General features: G+C 42.4%; 1 protein-coding gene and 1 long non-coding RNA gene across 8 annotated transcripts in view; one reads left to right on the forward strand and one right to left on the reverse strand.

Annotated features, from left to right (window-relative positions):
* LOC131823905 (uncharacterized) overlaps positions 1-15,479 on the forward strand; it is a 33,083-nt gene extending 17,604 nt beyond the window's left edge. For 3 of the 6 annotated variants that reach the window (XR_009350704.1, XR_009350701.1, XR_009350703.1), the window contains 2 exons: positions 5,883-5,977; positions 14,806-15,479. This is a non-coding gene — a long non-coding RNA (uncharacterized LOC131823905). Of the gene's footprint in view, positions 1-5,882; positions 6,021-6,406; positions 6,560-14,805 lie in introns of all 6 variants that reach the window. The other 3 variants (XR_009350702.1, XR_009350706.1, XR_009350705.1) reach the window with 2 other exon arrangements.
* Positions 1-15,793, reverse strand: part of PRKAR2A (protein kinase cAMP-dependent type II regulatory subunit alpha) — a 149,472-nt gene that overhangs the window by 39,352 nt on the left and 94,327 nt on the right. For both annotated transcript variants that reach the window (XM_059160846.1, XM_059160847.1), the window contains exons 7-11: positions 15,431-15,532; positions 15,195-15,269; positions 4,640-4,705; positions 2,229-2,370; positions 1,636-1,769 (exon numbers count right to left, since the gene is read on the reverse strand). In XM_059160846.1, the coding sequence (XP_059016829.1) occupies positions 1,636-1,769; positions 2,229-2,370; positions 4,640-4,705; positions 15,195-15,269; positions 15,431-15,532 (519 nt within the window). The remainder of the gene's footprint in view (positions 1-1,635; positions 1,770-2,228; positions 2,371-4,639; positions 4,706-15,194; positions 15,270-15,430; positions 15,533-15,793) is intronic.

A 15,793-nucleotide genomic window follows, 5' to 3' on the forward strand; every position in this document is an offset into this window, starting at 1 on the left:
AAGCAGAGAGCCTGGCTTCCGTGGAGAATGGAAGTGACCATGTGGGCTCCATCGTTATCCTACAACAGGAATGACTCAAGCCCCAGCATGCAGTCTCTCAGGGATTTACTGAGTTATGCAAGTTTAAAAAGTAAATCATACTGGAAAGGGCCTCTTGCTTTAATATAAACTTGGCTACAATATTCAAATTCATCTCTATGCAAACTTCATACTGCTCTTAGGATCTCTGGTAGCATCTGGTTCTAAGTCATTCATCCTGAAATATATCTAGTTGAGATAATTCATCAGAATTCTGCTTGATATAATTAAAAGGTTAAAAAGCTTTGAAATACAAGCTAATTTACTTTCCTATGGGGTTAATAACTGGAACCCCAAATATCCCAACACCTTAATTAGAACTAGCTCTTTGCAGTAATTCTATGAAATGGTAAAGGATTCGATTTTTAAAAACAAAGAATTGATCTTCAGGATGAATGCCCGAGTCAGCTGACACACTGAAGCATATGAATAGGTCCAACAGGAGTTCCCTACACACAGAAATAACATTTTTTTAAATTTCAAAAAAATAGCTGCTTCTTCTTTAAAGAGTTTAAAAATTGATAGTTCAACAGCAAAGTTGGTAACAACACTGGAGTAGAAGGAAAGGGCTCTCTTTGTAGTATGACCTCTTGCTGGCACACTGCCATTATTGGCTGGTGGGGCAACTGGAAACAAGATGGCAGGAGTTGCCCAGGGAAGTATTTGGGTCAGATAAAGTGATGGCACATTCAGACCCAGGCTCCTCAGAAATGGACAGTAGTTCACTCAGGCAAACCACACAGAGATTAAATAAAACAAAATAAAATCTACTAAAACAAAACAGAACAAACCAAAACCCCCAACCCAGAAAACCTTCCCTGGCTCTCTACTACCTGAAGAATGTGTTGAACCCAGATTTTTTGCTTTAACACAGGTCCTCACGACCAATCAGTGTGCTCTGGGGTGCTGACCCGCTAAGCCCTGGGGTAGGGCCTTTCCCTCAGCATCGCTGGGAGTTTGGAGACAGCTGTCACGGGCACAGCTGTCTTGTGACAGTACAGGGCCTCAGGCCCACAGATCTCATACTACCTGCCGCCATCTTCTACTGTAAAACCGAACTACAAGTGTGAACATATGTGGACTTTCTCAAAGGACAAATGAGAAGATCAAGGGCTACAACATTTCCTCCCTCGAGAAAGATCAGGGGCGGGAGTCTACAGTTAAGCACGGGTCTGTGCAGACCTGTGATGACTTTCAACAGCAACAGTAGCAGCCAGAGAGGAAAGGAACATGATGACGCTGTGGACTTGGTATCAGGCACTTAAATTGTTGGAGAGACATGCCATTTTGAACCAAAGATGTGACAGCTGGGTTGGAATAATCATTATGAGTGGTCTAATAATGGGCTTTCAGAAGCAAAGTGGAGGAGGTGTGGGTTGAACCTCTGCCCATCTTTTAGTGCTGACTTTCAAGTTTTCTAAATGCCCACGGCCATAGCAACAGCAGCGGCGGGGGCAACAGCAGGAACGGTTCTGTCGTGTCTGTCTTGTGTGTGTGTTCTGTGGCTGACCGGAAGGTTTTGGTGTCACACTGAGAAGGCTCTGGGGTGTGGCACACCTACTGCCCGGGGTCAATCAGATCCAGGCTGGAGCCAAACATCTTCACCAGCTGTTCCTCGTAGTGGGAGATGTTCCTCTTCATGATGTCCATGCAGGGCCCCAGAAGCCTCTCAAATGCTTGTACATCCATCACTGCGTTGTTAAAAAGAGGCGCGAGAGAGAATGAATTCTCTACACCAATAATTCAAGTCACTTCCCTCACCCAAACCTTTTCTCACATATACCAGTTCACCTTAGGGAACCAGACTAGGGGAGGCTGGGCGCTGGGGAAGGATGGGTGTGTCTCTGTGAGGGCAGCCGGACTCTATCCTCTGTCTGCGACTTTGCAGAGCCCGACAGCACCTATTCACTCTGTCCCGATGGAGCCCCGGACACCTGCCTCCGAGACTGCCCGTCACAGGCTATCCTCACTCAGTGCTCAGCAGTGTTTGCTCAAGGGGTACATCCGCCCATTTTTAGCTGGTCCCACAGACTGTTCAAGCCTCGATGTGTGTGAGAACTGGTGAAATGAGTCGAGGCTTTCTGAGAGAAAAAAATATATCGCATGTTGGGAAAAAAAGTATTTGTGCAAGAAGAATTTATTTTTCTTACCTAAACATTTGACATCTCCCACTGCATAAGCCGAAGCAGCTCTAGGTTTGTTGGTGACCAGCGCAAGCTCTCCAAAGTACTGCCCCTTGTGGCAACGGGCAATCTCAACCTCCTGGTTCCCGCCATCCTTGTTGGCTTTAGTCTAGAGCAGATGGAAGACATGACCTAGGCTGATTTCAGAATCAAAGCTGAGCACGTCCAGTTACACGCACTTCTATTCCCTTCTCAGGACACTTAAAATTACTGAGAAATTCACTTTGCGGAGGCACTAACTGTACCATGTACACTGCACAGGCTAATTCATCTCAGCGCTCTGGTTTAATTAGAGGAGTTGGCTTTTACCTGGGGCTTCATCCAAGCCCCAACACTGTTCAGTTAATGGCTAACTATCGAGAGGCAAGGAGCAGACCATTTTCTTTGGAAGGTTTTATATTTATCTTCCAAAGGAAAAAACAACACTGTTCAGTTAATGGCTAACTATCGAGAGGCAAGGAGCAGACCATTTTCTTTGGAAGGTTTTATATTTATCTTCCAAAGGAAAAAAATATGTATGTATTATAACATATATATATTATGTCGATATATATGATCATACTATAGTGTCAATTATATATTAACATAAAATACATATATTTTTAAATATATTATATACATTTACATTATATATATATATAAAAGAATGCTGTCCTTTTGGTAGATGCTGACTTCTACTTCTACTTTTGCTAATTCCTGCTGAATGATGTCAACGTTTCTCTTAGGTAAAGTCACAATCCTGGGTTACTCCTTGAGCATGCCTTTCTTGAGCAATATAGTAACAAATCTTCTTAGGTACTATATGCTTCTTAAGTTAATGGTTCCCTCCAACACCGCACACATATTTTTAGAAGAGCCGAGTGACTAAAAACTTTTCTTTATAATGTTCAACCTGGATATTTAGCGGTTTAACTCTGTATTAAGAAATCAAGCAAGGGGGGTGCCTGGCTGGCTCAGTTGGTTAATCGTCTGCCTTCAGCTCAAGTCATGATCCTGGGATCCTGGGATGGAGCCCCACATCGGGGTCCCTGCTCAATGGGTATTCTGCTTCTCCCTTTCCCTACGCCCCTCCACTTGTGCTCTCTCTCACACATAAATAAAATCTTAAAAAAAAAAAAGAAATCAAGCAGGTTATAATTTGTGCTTATCAAATTACAGAAAATAATGTGGCATATTTTATGTAATATCTAGTGTTTCCTCTCTTTTTTTTTTTTTAAACAAATTCATCTGCTAAGCTAAGCAATAATCTCAGGAAAGAATTATTGAGAATTACTGGTAAGAATTAGTCTCAATCTCTAAGAGTCACTTTGGGTTACATGCAGATAATTCCCTTTACACTTCTGCCCCAACCTGTTTGCTCCAAAGCTGACCTGCTCCATCAGAGCCAACAATCTCCTTCCAATTACCGTAGCATTATCTAGGACTGCAGTTTGTGCCCACCTAGTTCCTTCTTTAGAGTAGCAGTTACCACACGGTCACATGAATGCCAGCCCCCTGGGGGATTTGTTATAATGCGGATTCTCACTCAGGGTTCTAGGGCAGAGGCCAAGCCTCTGGATTCCTAAGGAGCTCCCCCAAACCCCAGGGCCACAGTGCTGCTGGTCCCACATACCTAATACTAATCCGTGATCAGAAGGTGCCAATGAGTATTTGAGAAATGTACTAACATCTATCACTAGTCCAAAAACAATCAGTAAAAGACCATAGATGTTTCAGTCTATTGTTTCATGTGAAACAGATCTATCTTTAATAGAGATTTAATATTTTTAAATCTATTTTTAACAGAGGCGGTAATCATGTTTTTCTTTCTCCATATTTAACTTTTACTAAAGATATTCTTTAAAAGGTTTCATATTAGGTTAGAATTATATTTAACTATTTTAACAAATTCTACATTCTTAAAAAAAAAATTGGAATAGGGAAATCTGGTGACGATGGATTTATGATGAAGACCACTCCTCCCACCTACTGGCCATCAGTTTTCCAGGCCTCACCCATCCATGAAATGGCACAGTAATACTGGTCCTACAAACCTCCTCCCAGTGCTCTAGAAAGGAAGCTTTTTTCATATTCAACACCCACGTGTATGCCTTTATCATATAATTCCTTCACTTTCGACTATGGAGTTTATCTTTTTCTTACTGATTTGTAGGCCAGTATTTCTCATGTTAACGATGCCACAGAGGCAAAGGCAATAGGAACAAGCAGAAATGCACCAAGTCCCCACCACTGGAGGTTCTTACACGTGAGTCTTTGCTAGTCACATACCTCACAGAATGATGGTTTGTTACACTAGACACACTTCACATTATTTAAAGCCAGCAGCTACTTTCTGGGCACGCACCTGACAGAACTTGCACCATCACACAGAGACTCACCTTGCTTCTGATCAGGATGCTCACCTCACCAGACTCTATAATGTAGAAGCTATCAGCCTTTTCGCCCTAGAAAGGGACAGAAGGTCATTAGAGCTATACATATGTATTGGCGAGAGACACATCATTTTCTCGTTGCCTTGATTTGTATTTATTTGCCAGATCTACAAATTAACCAAGGGCTGACAAATTCAGCACAAAACCAGAGGATCCTGGTCACTGGGACTATCAGTCCAACTACAACTGACGCATGTCTCTCACTTCCTAACATGGAATAGTCACATTTCTCCCCATGAGCATGCCCAGGCGGCACACAGATCACTGCTGCTGCTGCTCAGGTCAGTCTGCTATTGAAACCTGTGACCAGGGGAGGGGGCGCAGGGGGACCAGGAGGCAAGACTGCTATAGAAAATATCAAGGTGGGGGTGCCTGAGTGGCTCAGTGGGTTAAGCCTCTGCCTTCGGCTCAGGTCATGATCTCAGGGTCCTGGGATGGAGCCCTGCATTGGGCTTTCTGCTTGGCAGGGAGCCTGCTTCCGCCCCTCTGCCTACTTCTGATCTCTCTCTCTGTCAAATAAATAAAAAATAAATCTTTAAAAAAAAGAAAATATCAAGGTGACTCCTGGCTACCCCTGAGCTTGGGGCCCAGGGATAATCCGGAACATCAAGTGCAGCACCTCGGGAGGACAGCCTGGGTCTGGATAAAGCCCTGTCTTGGCGAGGGAGGTACTTTGATGTGGGTTGATGTCACTCTTGCGAGTTTCAGGCTTTTCTTTTGCTTGCTTGGATTTTAAACCATTTGGCTGAACCAGTCCTTCAGGTATTTCAACAAGTAATTAAGTACTTACTATGTGCCAAGGCACTGTTCTAGGCATGTGAGACGCATCCGTGGACAAAACAAATATCCCTACCCTTGTAGAAATCACAGTCTGAAAGGGCAAATAAACTATAAACAATCAACATGGTGAATCAGCAAATGATACTGTTGTGTCCGAAGGCAATTAAGTACTCAGGGGAGAAAGCAGAGCAGGCACTGTGGGGTCTGGAGGGCTGGGGGAGGAGATGGCTACAGTATACCGCAGAGTTTCATCAAGGTGGTAAAACCTGAGCAAAGGCTACAATGAGGCAAGAGTTCAGGAATTCCGTCTCCGACCTCTCTCTCGTAGCATCTGGAGCAACAATCATCTAGGCTGGGTAATTCAGTACTAATCCTGTGTCTTCATTCCATGTGCGTCTTATGTCTTCAGAAGAATCTACACTTGTGAATTTTCATAAGACTTCAACTTTGATGGCCGCAGAGAACTCCAAGTGGACACCCTAAGGTGGAGGCCGCCATTCCTGAGTGAGTCTAGTCTCAGTTCACTACATAACAATCATCGCTCCATGTGAGTAGAAGCCACAGCTCTGTAAAGGGGGGGTCATGGGTTTCTGTGCTGTTGTGTCGGATAGGTACCCTGTACCCAACAGGCCAAATCAGCATGAAATTGTAGAATTACACAAATTAACTCCCTGACAGGAGTTGCTGAAGGAAACTCAGGGGGATCCAGAGGCAGGATCACCGGCAGGAAGAGTGGTTTCTAGGTCCAAGAAGAGTTTCATAAAGGAAGATGTGATTACCAGTGTTCAGTACTACTGGGAGGTCAAGAGTAGTAATGATTCACATGTGTGGAAACATTCTGGTGACCAAGACGAGAGTGGGGTGAGTGGTATCCATAAGCCAAAGAAGGGACAGGTGGTGAAGGGTGGTGCCTGAGCTCTTTTTGTTTGTTAGGATGGATGTGCTCATTTTTCAAGGCTTCAGCCCAATGAACTTTCACACATGTATGCACCTGTGTGACCGCCCCCTCGATCAAAACAGAAAATCTTTCTGGCCTCCACCCTACAGAGTGTTTTGCAGTCAAAACCACCATGACTTCACTATTAGGTAACTGTTTCTGACTTCTGTCCTTGCAATTTTCCTTAACTTCTGTTAAGGAAAGGAAGGCTGTTCCTTAACTTCATGTAAACGGAATCATACATTGCCTTTTGTGTCTGGCTCCTGCCAGTCCACCTTGCGAGCCCACACTTTGCATATGCCTGCCTGTGAAAGGGATAAGCTGGTTGCTGGAGTAAAAACAGAGCGAGTGGAGGAATGTGAGTGACTCGGGTATTTCTACAGGATCGAAAGAATGAGTTTGATGAACAGGGAGCCCAAATAAAATAGAATCTGCTAACGGTGCTGTGTGCTTACTCCCAGCAGGCATGCTGGAGAGCACTGCATGTACACTGCTTCACATAATCACCTGAGAAGTCAATAAAGTTGGTACTACTGCTATCCCATTTTACAGATGAGTTCCCTCAGATGCTCAAAAGGTAAATAACTTTGCCATAGGAGGTGAGGGAATAGCTGGTGGTTTCAAAACTGAGAGGAGATGGGAAGGAATTATTAGCAAGACCACGTGGACTAATAGGCTTGCTTAGGTAAAAAAGCTCTTCTCTTTCTCTAGACCAGAGGAAGTACCATCTCTGATGCTTTTAATTTTAGTAATTTGCTAATATATCACCAGAAAGGATTATCATAGTTTACAAACAATTTAAGAAGAAAAATTTAAAATAAAACCATGAATGATGAAAATAGTCTATGGAGGGTGGGCGCCTGGGTAGCTTAGTGGGTTAAGTGTCTGTGTTTGGCTCAGGTCATGATCCTGGAGTCCCGGGATCAAGTTCCAGGATCGAGTCCCTGCTCAACAGGGAGTCTGCTAAGCTCTCTCTGCCCCTCACCCCTGTTCTCGTGCTCTCTCTCTCTCTCACTAATTAATAAAACCTTTTTAAAAATGTGTAAGGCTATAATAAGAGAAACTCTGAAGGGAGCAGCTCGCCAGAGGCTCCCCTGCCAGCACATATGGTCTAGAGAACACCCAGAGACAGGCTGAAATGTACACTAGCATCCCACCAGCCTCTGCAACAGGTGGTGGCTTCTGTTCTTTTGATCGCATCTGGGCCCTAACTGGACACCTGCACTAAGCGAGGCTCCTACCCTCAGGCACATTCACATGTAAAGAACAGCTGGTCTGCAGGAAGGGGCTAGTGGCATGTTGGTGCTAAAGAGCCACAGCAGTCAGAGCACAACTGTAAAGAGGAACTTCAGGCAGCAGTTTCTAAATGTTGACCATCACCACCGATCTTTAGGGATTTGGGGAAGCTCTTGTTTTTTTGTTGTTGTTGTTGTTTGTTTTGTTTTGTTTTTGTTTTAAAGATTTTATTTATTTTTTCGACAGAGAGAGAGATCACTAGTAGGCAGAGAGATAGGCGGGGGGTGGGGGGAAGCAGGCTCCCCGCTGAGCAGAGAGCCCAATGTGGGGCTCGATCCCAGGACCCTGAGATCATGATCTGAGCCGAAGGCAGAAGCTTAACCCAACTGAGCCACCCAGGTGCCCCGAAGCTTCTAGTTTTTAAAATGCCATGATGGAAAAAGAAGAAAGGCTAGAAAGTAAATGGCTAAGCAACCAACTCAAGAGAATTGGGGAGGGGATACCAAAATCAAAGCAGAAGAAAGGAAGTAAGATAAAGACAGAAAGTAATGGAAAAAGAAATATTCAATAGGATTAATAAAAGGTGAGAGCTGGTTCTTCAAAAAGACTGAAAGAATTGATAAGCCCCTTGCAAGCTTGAGCAAGAAAAAAAAAAAAAAAGGCACAAACAACAGTATCAGGAATGAAGATAGGAACATCGTTCTAGATGTATATATTTAAAAGGTGTTATGGGGAAGCAATTAACAAAACTAGAAGGCAGCCTATGGAATGGGAGAAGATATATGGGACAAAGGGTTAGCATCCAAAATCCATAAAGAACTGATCAAACGTATCATCCAAAAAACAAATAATCCAGTTAAGTAATGGGCAGAAGATCTGAATAGACACTTTTCCAAAGAAGACATCCAGATGGCCAACACACACATGAAGAGATGCTCAACATCACTCATCATCAGGGAAATAGAAATCAAAACCACGATGAGATACCACTTCACACCTGTCAGAATGGCTAAAAATAACAACACAAGAGCCAACAGGTGTTGGTGAGGATGTGGAGAAAGGAGAACCCTCTTGAACTGTTGGTGGGAATCCAAATTAGTGCAGCCACTCTGGAGAAGTTTTGGAGGTTCCTCAAAAAGTTAAAAATAGAACTACTCTATGACCCAGCAATTGCACTACTAGGTATTTATCCAAGGGATATAATAATACAGATTCAAAAGGGTATGTGTACCCCGATGTTTATAGCAGCATTGTCAATAAGAGCCAAACTATGGAGAGAGCCTAAATGTTCAACCAATGAATGGATAAAGAAGATGTGGTATACACACACACACACACACAGGAATATTAGCCATGAAAAAAGAACGAGATCTGGGACGCCTGGGTGGCTCAGTTGGTTAAGCAGCTGCCTTTGGCTCAGGTCATGATCCCAGCGTCCTGGGATGGAGTCCCACATCGGGCTCCTTGCTCCGCAGGGAGCCTGCTTCTCCCTCTGACTCTGCCTTCCACTCTGTTTGCCTGTGCTCGCTCTCTCTCTCTCTCTTACAAATAAATAAATAAAATCTTAAAAAAAAAAAAAGAAAGAAAAAAGAACGAGATCTTGCCATTTGCAACAACATGAATGGAGCTAAAGTGTATTATGCTCAGCAAAATAAGAGGAATACAAATACTATATGATTTCACTCATGTGTGGAATTTAAGAAAGAAAACAGATGAACATATTGGGAAGAGTGGGAGGAAAGGAGAGAGGAAAATAAACAGTAAGAGACTGTTAACGAAAGAGAACGGAGAGTTGATGGAGACAGAGGTGGGGACAGATGGGCTAGATGGGGGATGGGCAGGAAGGAGGGCACTTGTGATGAGCACTGGGGATTGTATGTAAGTGATGAATCCCTGAATTCTACTCCAGAAATTAATTTTGCACTGTATGTTAACTAAGGAAAATTTAAATCAAAAATTTAAAAAAAAGGTTTCATAGGAACATTATTTGTGCCAATAACACTGAATTTTAGACAAAGATGAAACAGAAAGCATAAATAGTTTAACAATTAAAATAATTTAATCTGTAGTAAAAAATCTTCCTACAAAAGAAACACTGGTAAGTTCCTTAAGATAACCAAGAAATTCTAGCCTTTTCTTTTTCTTTTTTCTTTTTTTTTTTTAAGATTTTATTTATTTGACAGTGAGAGAGAGAGAGAGAGAACATGCACAAGCAGGGGGAGCAATAGGCATAAGGGAGAGAAAGAAGCAGACTCCCCGCTGATCAGGAAGCCCAGTGGGGGACTCCATCCCAGGACCTGGGTTCATGACCTAAGTCAAAACCACATGCTTAACAGACAACCACCCAAGGAATTCTAGTCTTATACAAACTCAGATAATAGGAAGAGAACAGAATCCCAGCTTACATTATAAGTCTAACATCCTGATATAAAAATCTGACAAAGCTGCTATAAGAAAAGAAAATTACAGATCAGCCTCACTTGGGAATATAGCCATGAAATCTTTTTTTTTTTTTTTTTTAAGGATTTTTTTTTTTTTAAAGATGTTTTATTTATTTGACAGAGAGAAATCACAAGTAGGCAGAGAGGCAGGCAGAGAGAGAAAGAGAGGAGGAAGCAGGCTCCCTGCTGAGCAGAGAGCCCGATGCGGGACTCGATCCCAGGACCCTGAGATCATGACCTGAGCCGAAGGCAGCGGCTTAACCACTGAGCCACCCAGGCGCCCTAGCCATGAAATCTTAAACAAAATATTAAGAAACTGGATTCATCAACGTATGAAAAGGATACCACACAATGACCAAGTTGGTTTATCTTAACCAACAAAAGTCTATTTTCACATTTCAAAATCAGATCAATGTAATCACTGAGGCCTCCTTCATAACAGCTAAAAACTAGAAACACCCTTAATGTCCCTCAGCAGTGGGAAGCAGTTTATTCACACACTGACACACTGTACAGCACACCAACAACCTACAGCTGCATACAGCAATGTGGGTGAATGCTGAGCAAAAGAAGATGCAAGTAAAAGACGACTTTCTAATTCCAATGTAGAAATTTAAAAAAATAGCAAGATGGGGCCGTATTATTTAGGATGGATACCTAAGTGGCAAAACTATAAAGGAAAGTAAATACATGACTACCATAAAGGTCAGAAAGGGAGGTAGGAGGGCTGTGACTAGGAAGGAACTCATGAAGTGTAAGGATATTTCTCTGAAAATACCTAGAAAATATATTTCTGGATTATAGAGTAAATTCAGCTTTCCAGGATAAGGATAAATTTCTCTCAAAAGGGTTTCAGCTCATCGGGCTCCTTGCTCAGCAGGGAGCCTGCTTCTCCCTCTGCCTCTGCCTGCCATTCTGTCTGCCTGTGCTCGCTCGCTCTCTCTCCCTCTATCACTGACAAATAAATAAATAAATAATCTTTAAAAAAAAAAAAAATTAAAAAAAAAAAAAAAAAAAAAAAGAAGGGACGCCTGGGTGGCTCAGTTGGTTAAGCGGCTGCCTTCGGCTCGGGTCATGATCCCAGCGTCCTGGGATCGAGTCCCACATCGGGCTCCTTGCTCAGCAGGGAGCCTGCTTCTCCCTCTGCCTCTGCCTGCCATTCTGTCTGCCTGTGCTCGCTCGCTCTCTCTCCCTCTATCACTGACAAATAAATAAATAAATAATCTTTAAAAAAAAAAAATTTAAAAAAGGGTTTCAGCTAAGTTATTCTATTAATGGTGAATAAAACTTCCTACTGCATTTTGGAATTTTCAGATTCCTACTTTTTGCCAAGTTAACAGGTATAAAAATATTTTTCACTGTGGTTTTTAATTTGCACTTCCTCATTACTCAATGAGGCTGAAGCCAATTCATTTTTCACTGATGCCAGAACTATGCTTTGAGAATACAATTCTCATAGTGTCATCCTTCCTCTTAAAAATCTTTGAAAGTTCTTCTCAAACATTTCCACCAAGTATTCTTAGTGCAAGGGCATTACCAGTCTTGGAATAGTCTGTATCAGTGGTTTTCAAACTTTAGCAAACATTAAAATTGTTTGGAGGTGTTGCTGATACCAAAACCAGACAAAGAGATCACAAGGAGGGGGTGCCTGGGTGGCTCAGTGGGTTAAAGCCGCTGCCTTTGGCTCAGGTCATGATCCCAGGGTCTTGGGACTGAGCTCCGAGCAGGGAGGCTGCTTCCCTCTCTGCCTGCCTCTCTGCCTACTTGTGATCTCTGTCTGTGAAATAAATAAAATCTTTAAAAAGAAAAAAAAAAAAAAAAAGACATCACAAGGAGAGAAAACTAGAGACCAACATCCTTTATAAACAAACAGAGAAGTCCTTAATAAGGGAGTTACCCACTACATGCTAGATGGGATGCTGCCTAATTCACTTAGTAAATTAATACTTAATTTATTATTGCTTAATAAGGTAATTATTTAATAAAGCCAATTACATCTTCAAATAAAAAAAACCAAAATTAAAAAAAATTAAATCCCATAATAAATAAAAAAGATAATATATCATGACCAAGTAGGGCTCACTCCAGGATGGAAGCTTGGTTTAATATTCAAAATTCAATCAATATTAAAAAAAAGTAAAGGGATGGGGCGGCTGGGTGGCTCAGTGGGTTAAAGCCTCGGCCTTCGGCTCAGGTCATGATCCCAGGGTCCTGGGATCGAGCCCCGAATTGGGCTCTCTGCTCAGCAGGGAGCCTGCTTCCCCCCTCTCTGCCTTCCTCTCTGCATACTTGTGATCTCTCTCTCTGTCAAATAAATAAATAAAATCTTTTAAAGAAAGTTAAGCAGGGGCGCCTGGGTGGCCCAGTGAGTTAAGCTTCTGCCTTCGGCTCAGATCATGATCCCAGGGTCCTGGGATCGAGCCCCACATCAGGCGCTCTGCTCAGTGGGGAGTCTGCTTCCCCCTCTCTCTCTCTGCCTCTCTGTCTACTTGTGCTCTCTCTCTGTCAAATAAATAAATAAAATCTTTAAAAAAAAAAGTCAAGCAATGTAATTCTTATTTTTAACTAAAAAAGAAAACCCATATGAGCACCTCAATAAAAATGGCAAAAGCATCTGACAAAATTTAACATCTTTTCATGATAAAAACTGAGAAAACCAGGAAGAGAAGGACCCTTCCCTAACCCAATTAACGGTATTTATAAAGAAGCTTACAGTTTACATTATATTTAATGGTGAACAATTAAATACTTTCCTCCTAAGATCAATAACAAGATCAGTAACAAGACAAAGATGTCTGTTCTCAGCATTTCTATTCAATATTGTACTGGAGGACCCAGCCAATACAATAAGGTAAATTAATTAAAAATGAAAAAGAAGGTTGGGCGCCTGGGTGGCTCAGTGGGTTGAGCCTCTGCCTTCGGCTTGGGTCATGATCCCAGGGTCCTGGGATCAAGCCCCACATTGGGCTCTCTGCTCAGCAGGGAGCCTGCTTCCGCCTCTCTCTCTGCCTGCCTCTCTGCCTGCTTGTGATCTCTGTCTGTCAAATAAATAAATGCAATCTCTCTCTCTCTGTCTCTACATATATATATGTGTGTGTGTGTGTGTGTATATAGTAACAAAGCTGACCAAAAGGAACAAACAGAACAACATACAACAGTAGTTTCTGACTCCCAAGAACTTGCACTTTTAACAATTCCTATCAAATTCCCAGATGATGCTGATGTTGCTGTTCCTGGGACCTCACTTGGAGACCCCCCCATCTAGAGACACTGGTGAAAGGGGTCTAGAATAAGCTGAGATCATCCTAATTCTTGCCTGTTTTGTGCCACCACCTAGTGTTCCTAGTGTGCCACCACCTAGTTTCTGGAGAACAGACACTCCAGAAAACACCACAGCTTCTCATACCTCCTGGCACACATCCTGAGGGCCTGGGACTTTCAGAATGAACTAGGGGTCCTTTGGGAGTAAATTAAAGCACCTCAGATTCAGAAGCAAATTCGACCTGTCAACATGTTCCATTCTTACAACTCAGCCTGACATTCTTAACAGACCAGGACACCTGCCCTGGAACATAGCTAACACCCACAGGCTTTTGCTCATACTGTTCCTTTGTCCTAAAAGAACTTTTCCTGACCTCAACTACTGAAGCTGCACTTATTCTAAGCCCAGCCCCAAATGGTATTTTCCCCACAAAACCATATGGAATACTTCCTTTCCTACATTCCACTGACATTCATGTGGTTTTTTTTTTTTTTAAGATTTTATTTATTTGAAAAAAAAAAAAAGATTTTATTTATTTGTCAGAGACAGAGAGAAAGAAATTGAGAGGACAGACAGGGGGAGTGGCAGGGTAAGGGAGAAGCAGACTCCCCGCTGAGCAAGAAGCCTGATGCGGAACTGGATCCCAGGACTCTGGGATCATGACCTGAGCCACCCAGATGCCTCATGTGTTCCTTCATTATAGTGCTTATATCTAGTTCCACCTGCGTATCTTAATAAATGTCTATAGAGAATCAAACTAATTTCTAACTAAAGAAATTATTAACAGTAGGGGTACCCAGGAAACAAAGGCATTTAGAGATGCCACTCATAGTTTTTTTGTTAGTCCTTTTTCTCTGGGAGTTTCTCTCTCTCCTTCTGTGATAATAAGCCTGAATTAGTCCTTGTAGGGCTGGTTGGGCCAACTCTACCCACTGGCCCTAGGGATGGGCTCAGGACTTAGGTTTGACTAATCTGAGTCTTTTCTCCTCCAAGCTCCAGCTCTGGGTTCATGATGGAAACATTACCCAACCCAAACCAACCAGGAGTCTTGTCAGTGTTCCTGCCAGAACCACAGGCAGAGAAGTTTACACCTTTAATTACATATAATTAAAGACGTAAGCATAGTAGATAAGGAAAATTATTACACAATACTCACAATGACCCAGGCCACTGTGTGGTGAGCCTTACAGCACCCAAAAATAACATGAGAGAAAGGCACAAAGGAAACATTAAAGACAACTTAGATGGGGCGCCTGGGTGGCTCAGTGGGTTAAGCCTCTGCCTTCGGCTCAGGTCATGATCTCGGGGTCCTGGGATCGAGCCCCACGTTGGGCTTTCTGTTTGGCGGGAAGCCTACTTCCTCCTCTCTCTCTGCCTGCCTCTCTGCCTACTTGTGATCTCTCTCTGTGTTAAATAAATAAATAAAATCTTTTTCTTCTTCTTTTTTTTTTTAAAGACAATTTAGAAATCTGGTCAATCACTGAAGACTGAAGATCCTGGCTTATGCTGAATTAGCTAAGAGGGCACCTTTGTTCCAAACACAGAAGGTAAAGGGCACAACCTTTAGACCTTCTCCAGGCTTTATCACCAATGGATAAAGCTTACTCAAGGGTTAGAAGAGAATGATGTCCAAAAGAACAAACATGAGAAACCAGCAAAAAGGAAATGGAAGCAAGAGATGTGCATGTGTCTATGACATGAACGCCAATGGGCTTCAGAAGACTCTGTAGGAAGTGTGTCCCAGCAGCTGGCAATATGAGCTCCCACCAAACTGAGAGGACAAGGGATATATCCATCCTTCAGGAGGTGATTCTCAAGGAAAGCGCTGCACAGGGACCTGCTCACCTGCGTGATTATGCGCTCTCCATCCTTATAGACCTTCTCTCCTATTACATCCACAATCTTCATTCGTTCTGACACCTGAAACAATGAACATACCCATAAACTACAAGGAAAAGATCTCAATGGAAAATCACAAGATCTAAACAACACAGAAATGGGTTAAAATAATCCAATATAAAAATTTAATAGTTTTAAATCTTAAATCTCCATAAACAGACTCTTATTTGAATACACTTTACCTCTAGTGATTTAAGGAGGGGCACAGACTCAATAAATGATTCAAACATCCTTCTCTTTTTTGCATTGTTTTTCACTATGATTCTTCTAAAAGTCACACGGTCCTACAAGAAAGAACATGAAAATTCTGGTAAGTGCCTCTGTAAGAAAACATCTATGGTTTAATTAACTGGATGACAGCAAAAATTAGAGGACTATGGAATGTCCTGGGCCAAATAAGTGTTTAATGACATTTTAATCTGAGTCACCACTGGAAGAGAAAGACTGGTAGCCTGTGTCAGACAGATGTCCACTGTATAATTCCTCGCTATCCAGTATTCCATGAGTGCCACCTATGGGTCATGAACAGAATACAAAACTCCCAA

This window comes from Mustela lutreola, chromosome 2, assembly GCF_030435805.1.
Source record: "Mustela lutreola isolate mMusLut2 chromosome 2, mMusLut2.pri, whole genome shotgun sequence".
Lineage (NCBI taxonomy): Eukaryota > Metazoa > Chordata > Mammalia > Carnivora > Mustelidae > Mustela > Mustela lutreola.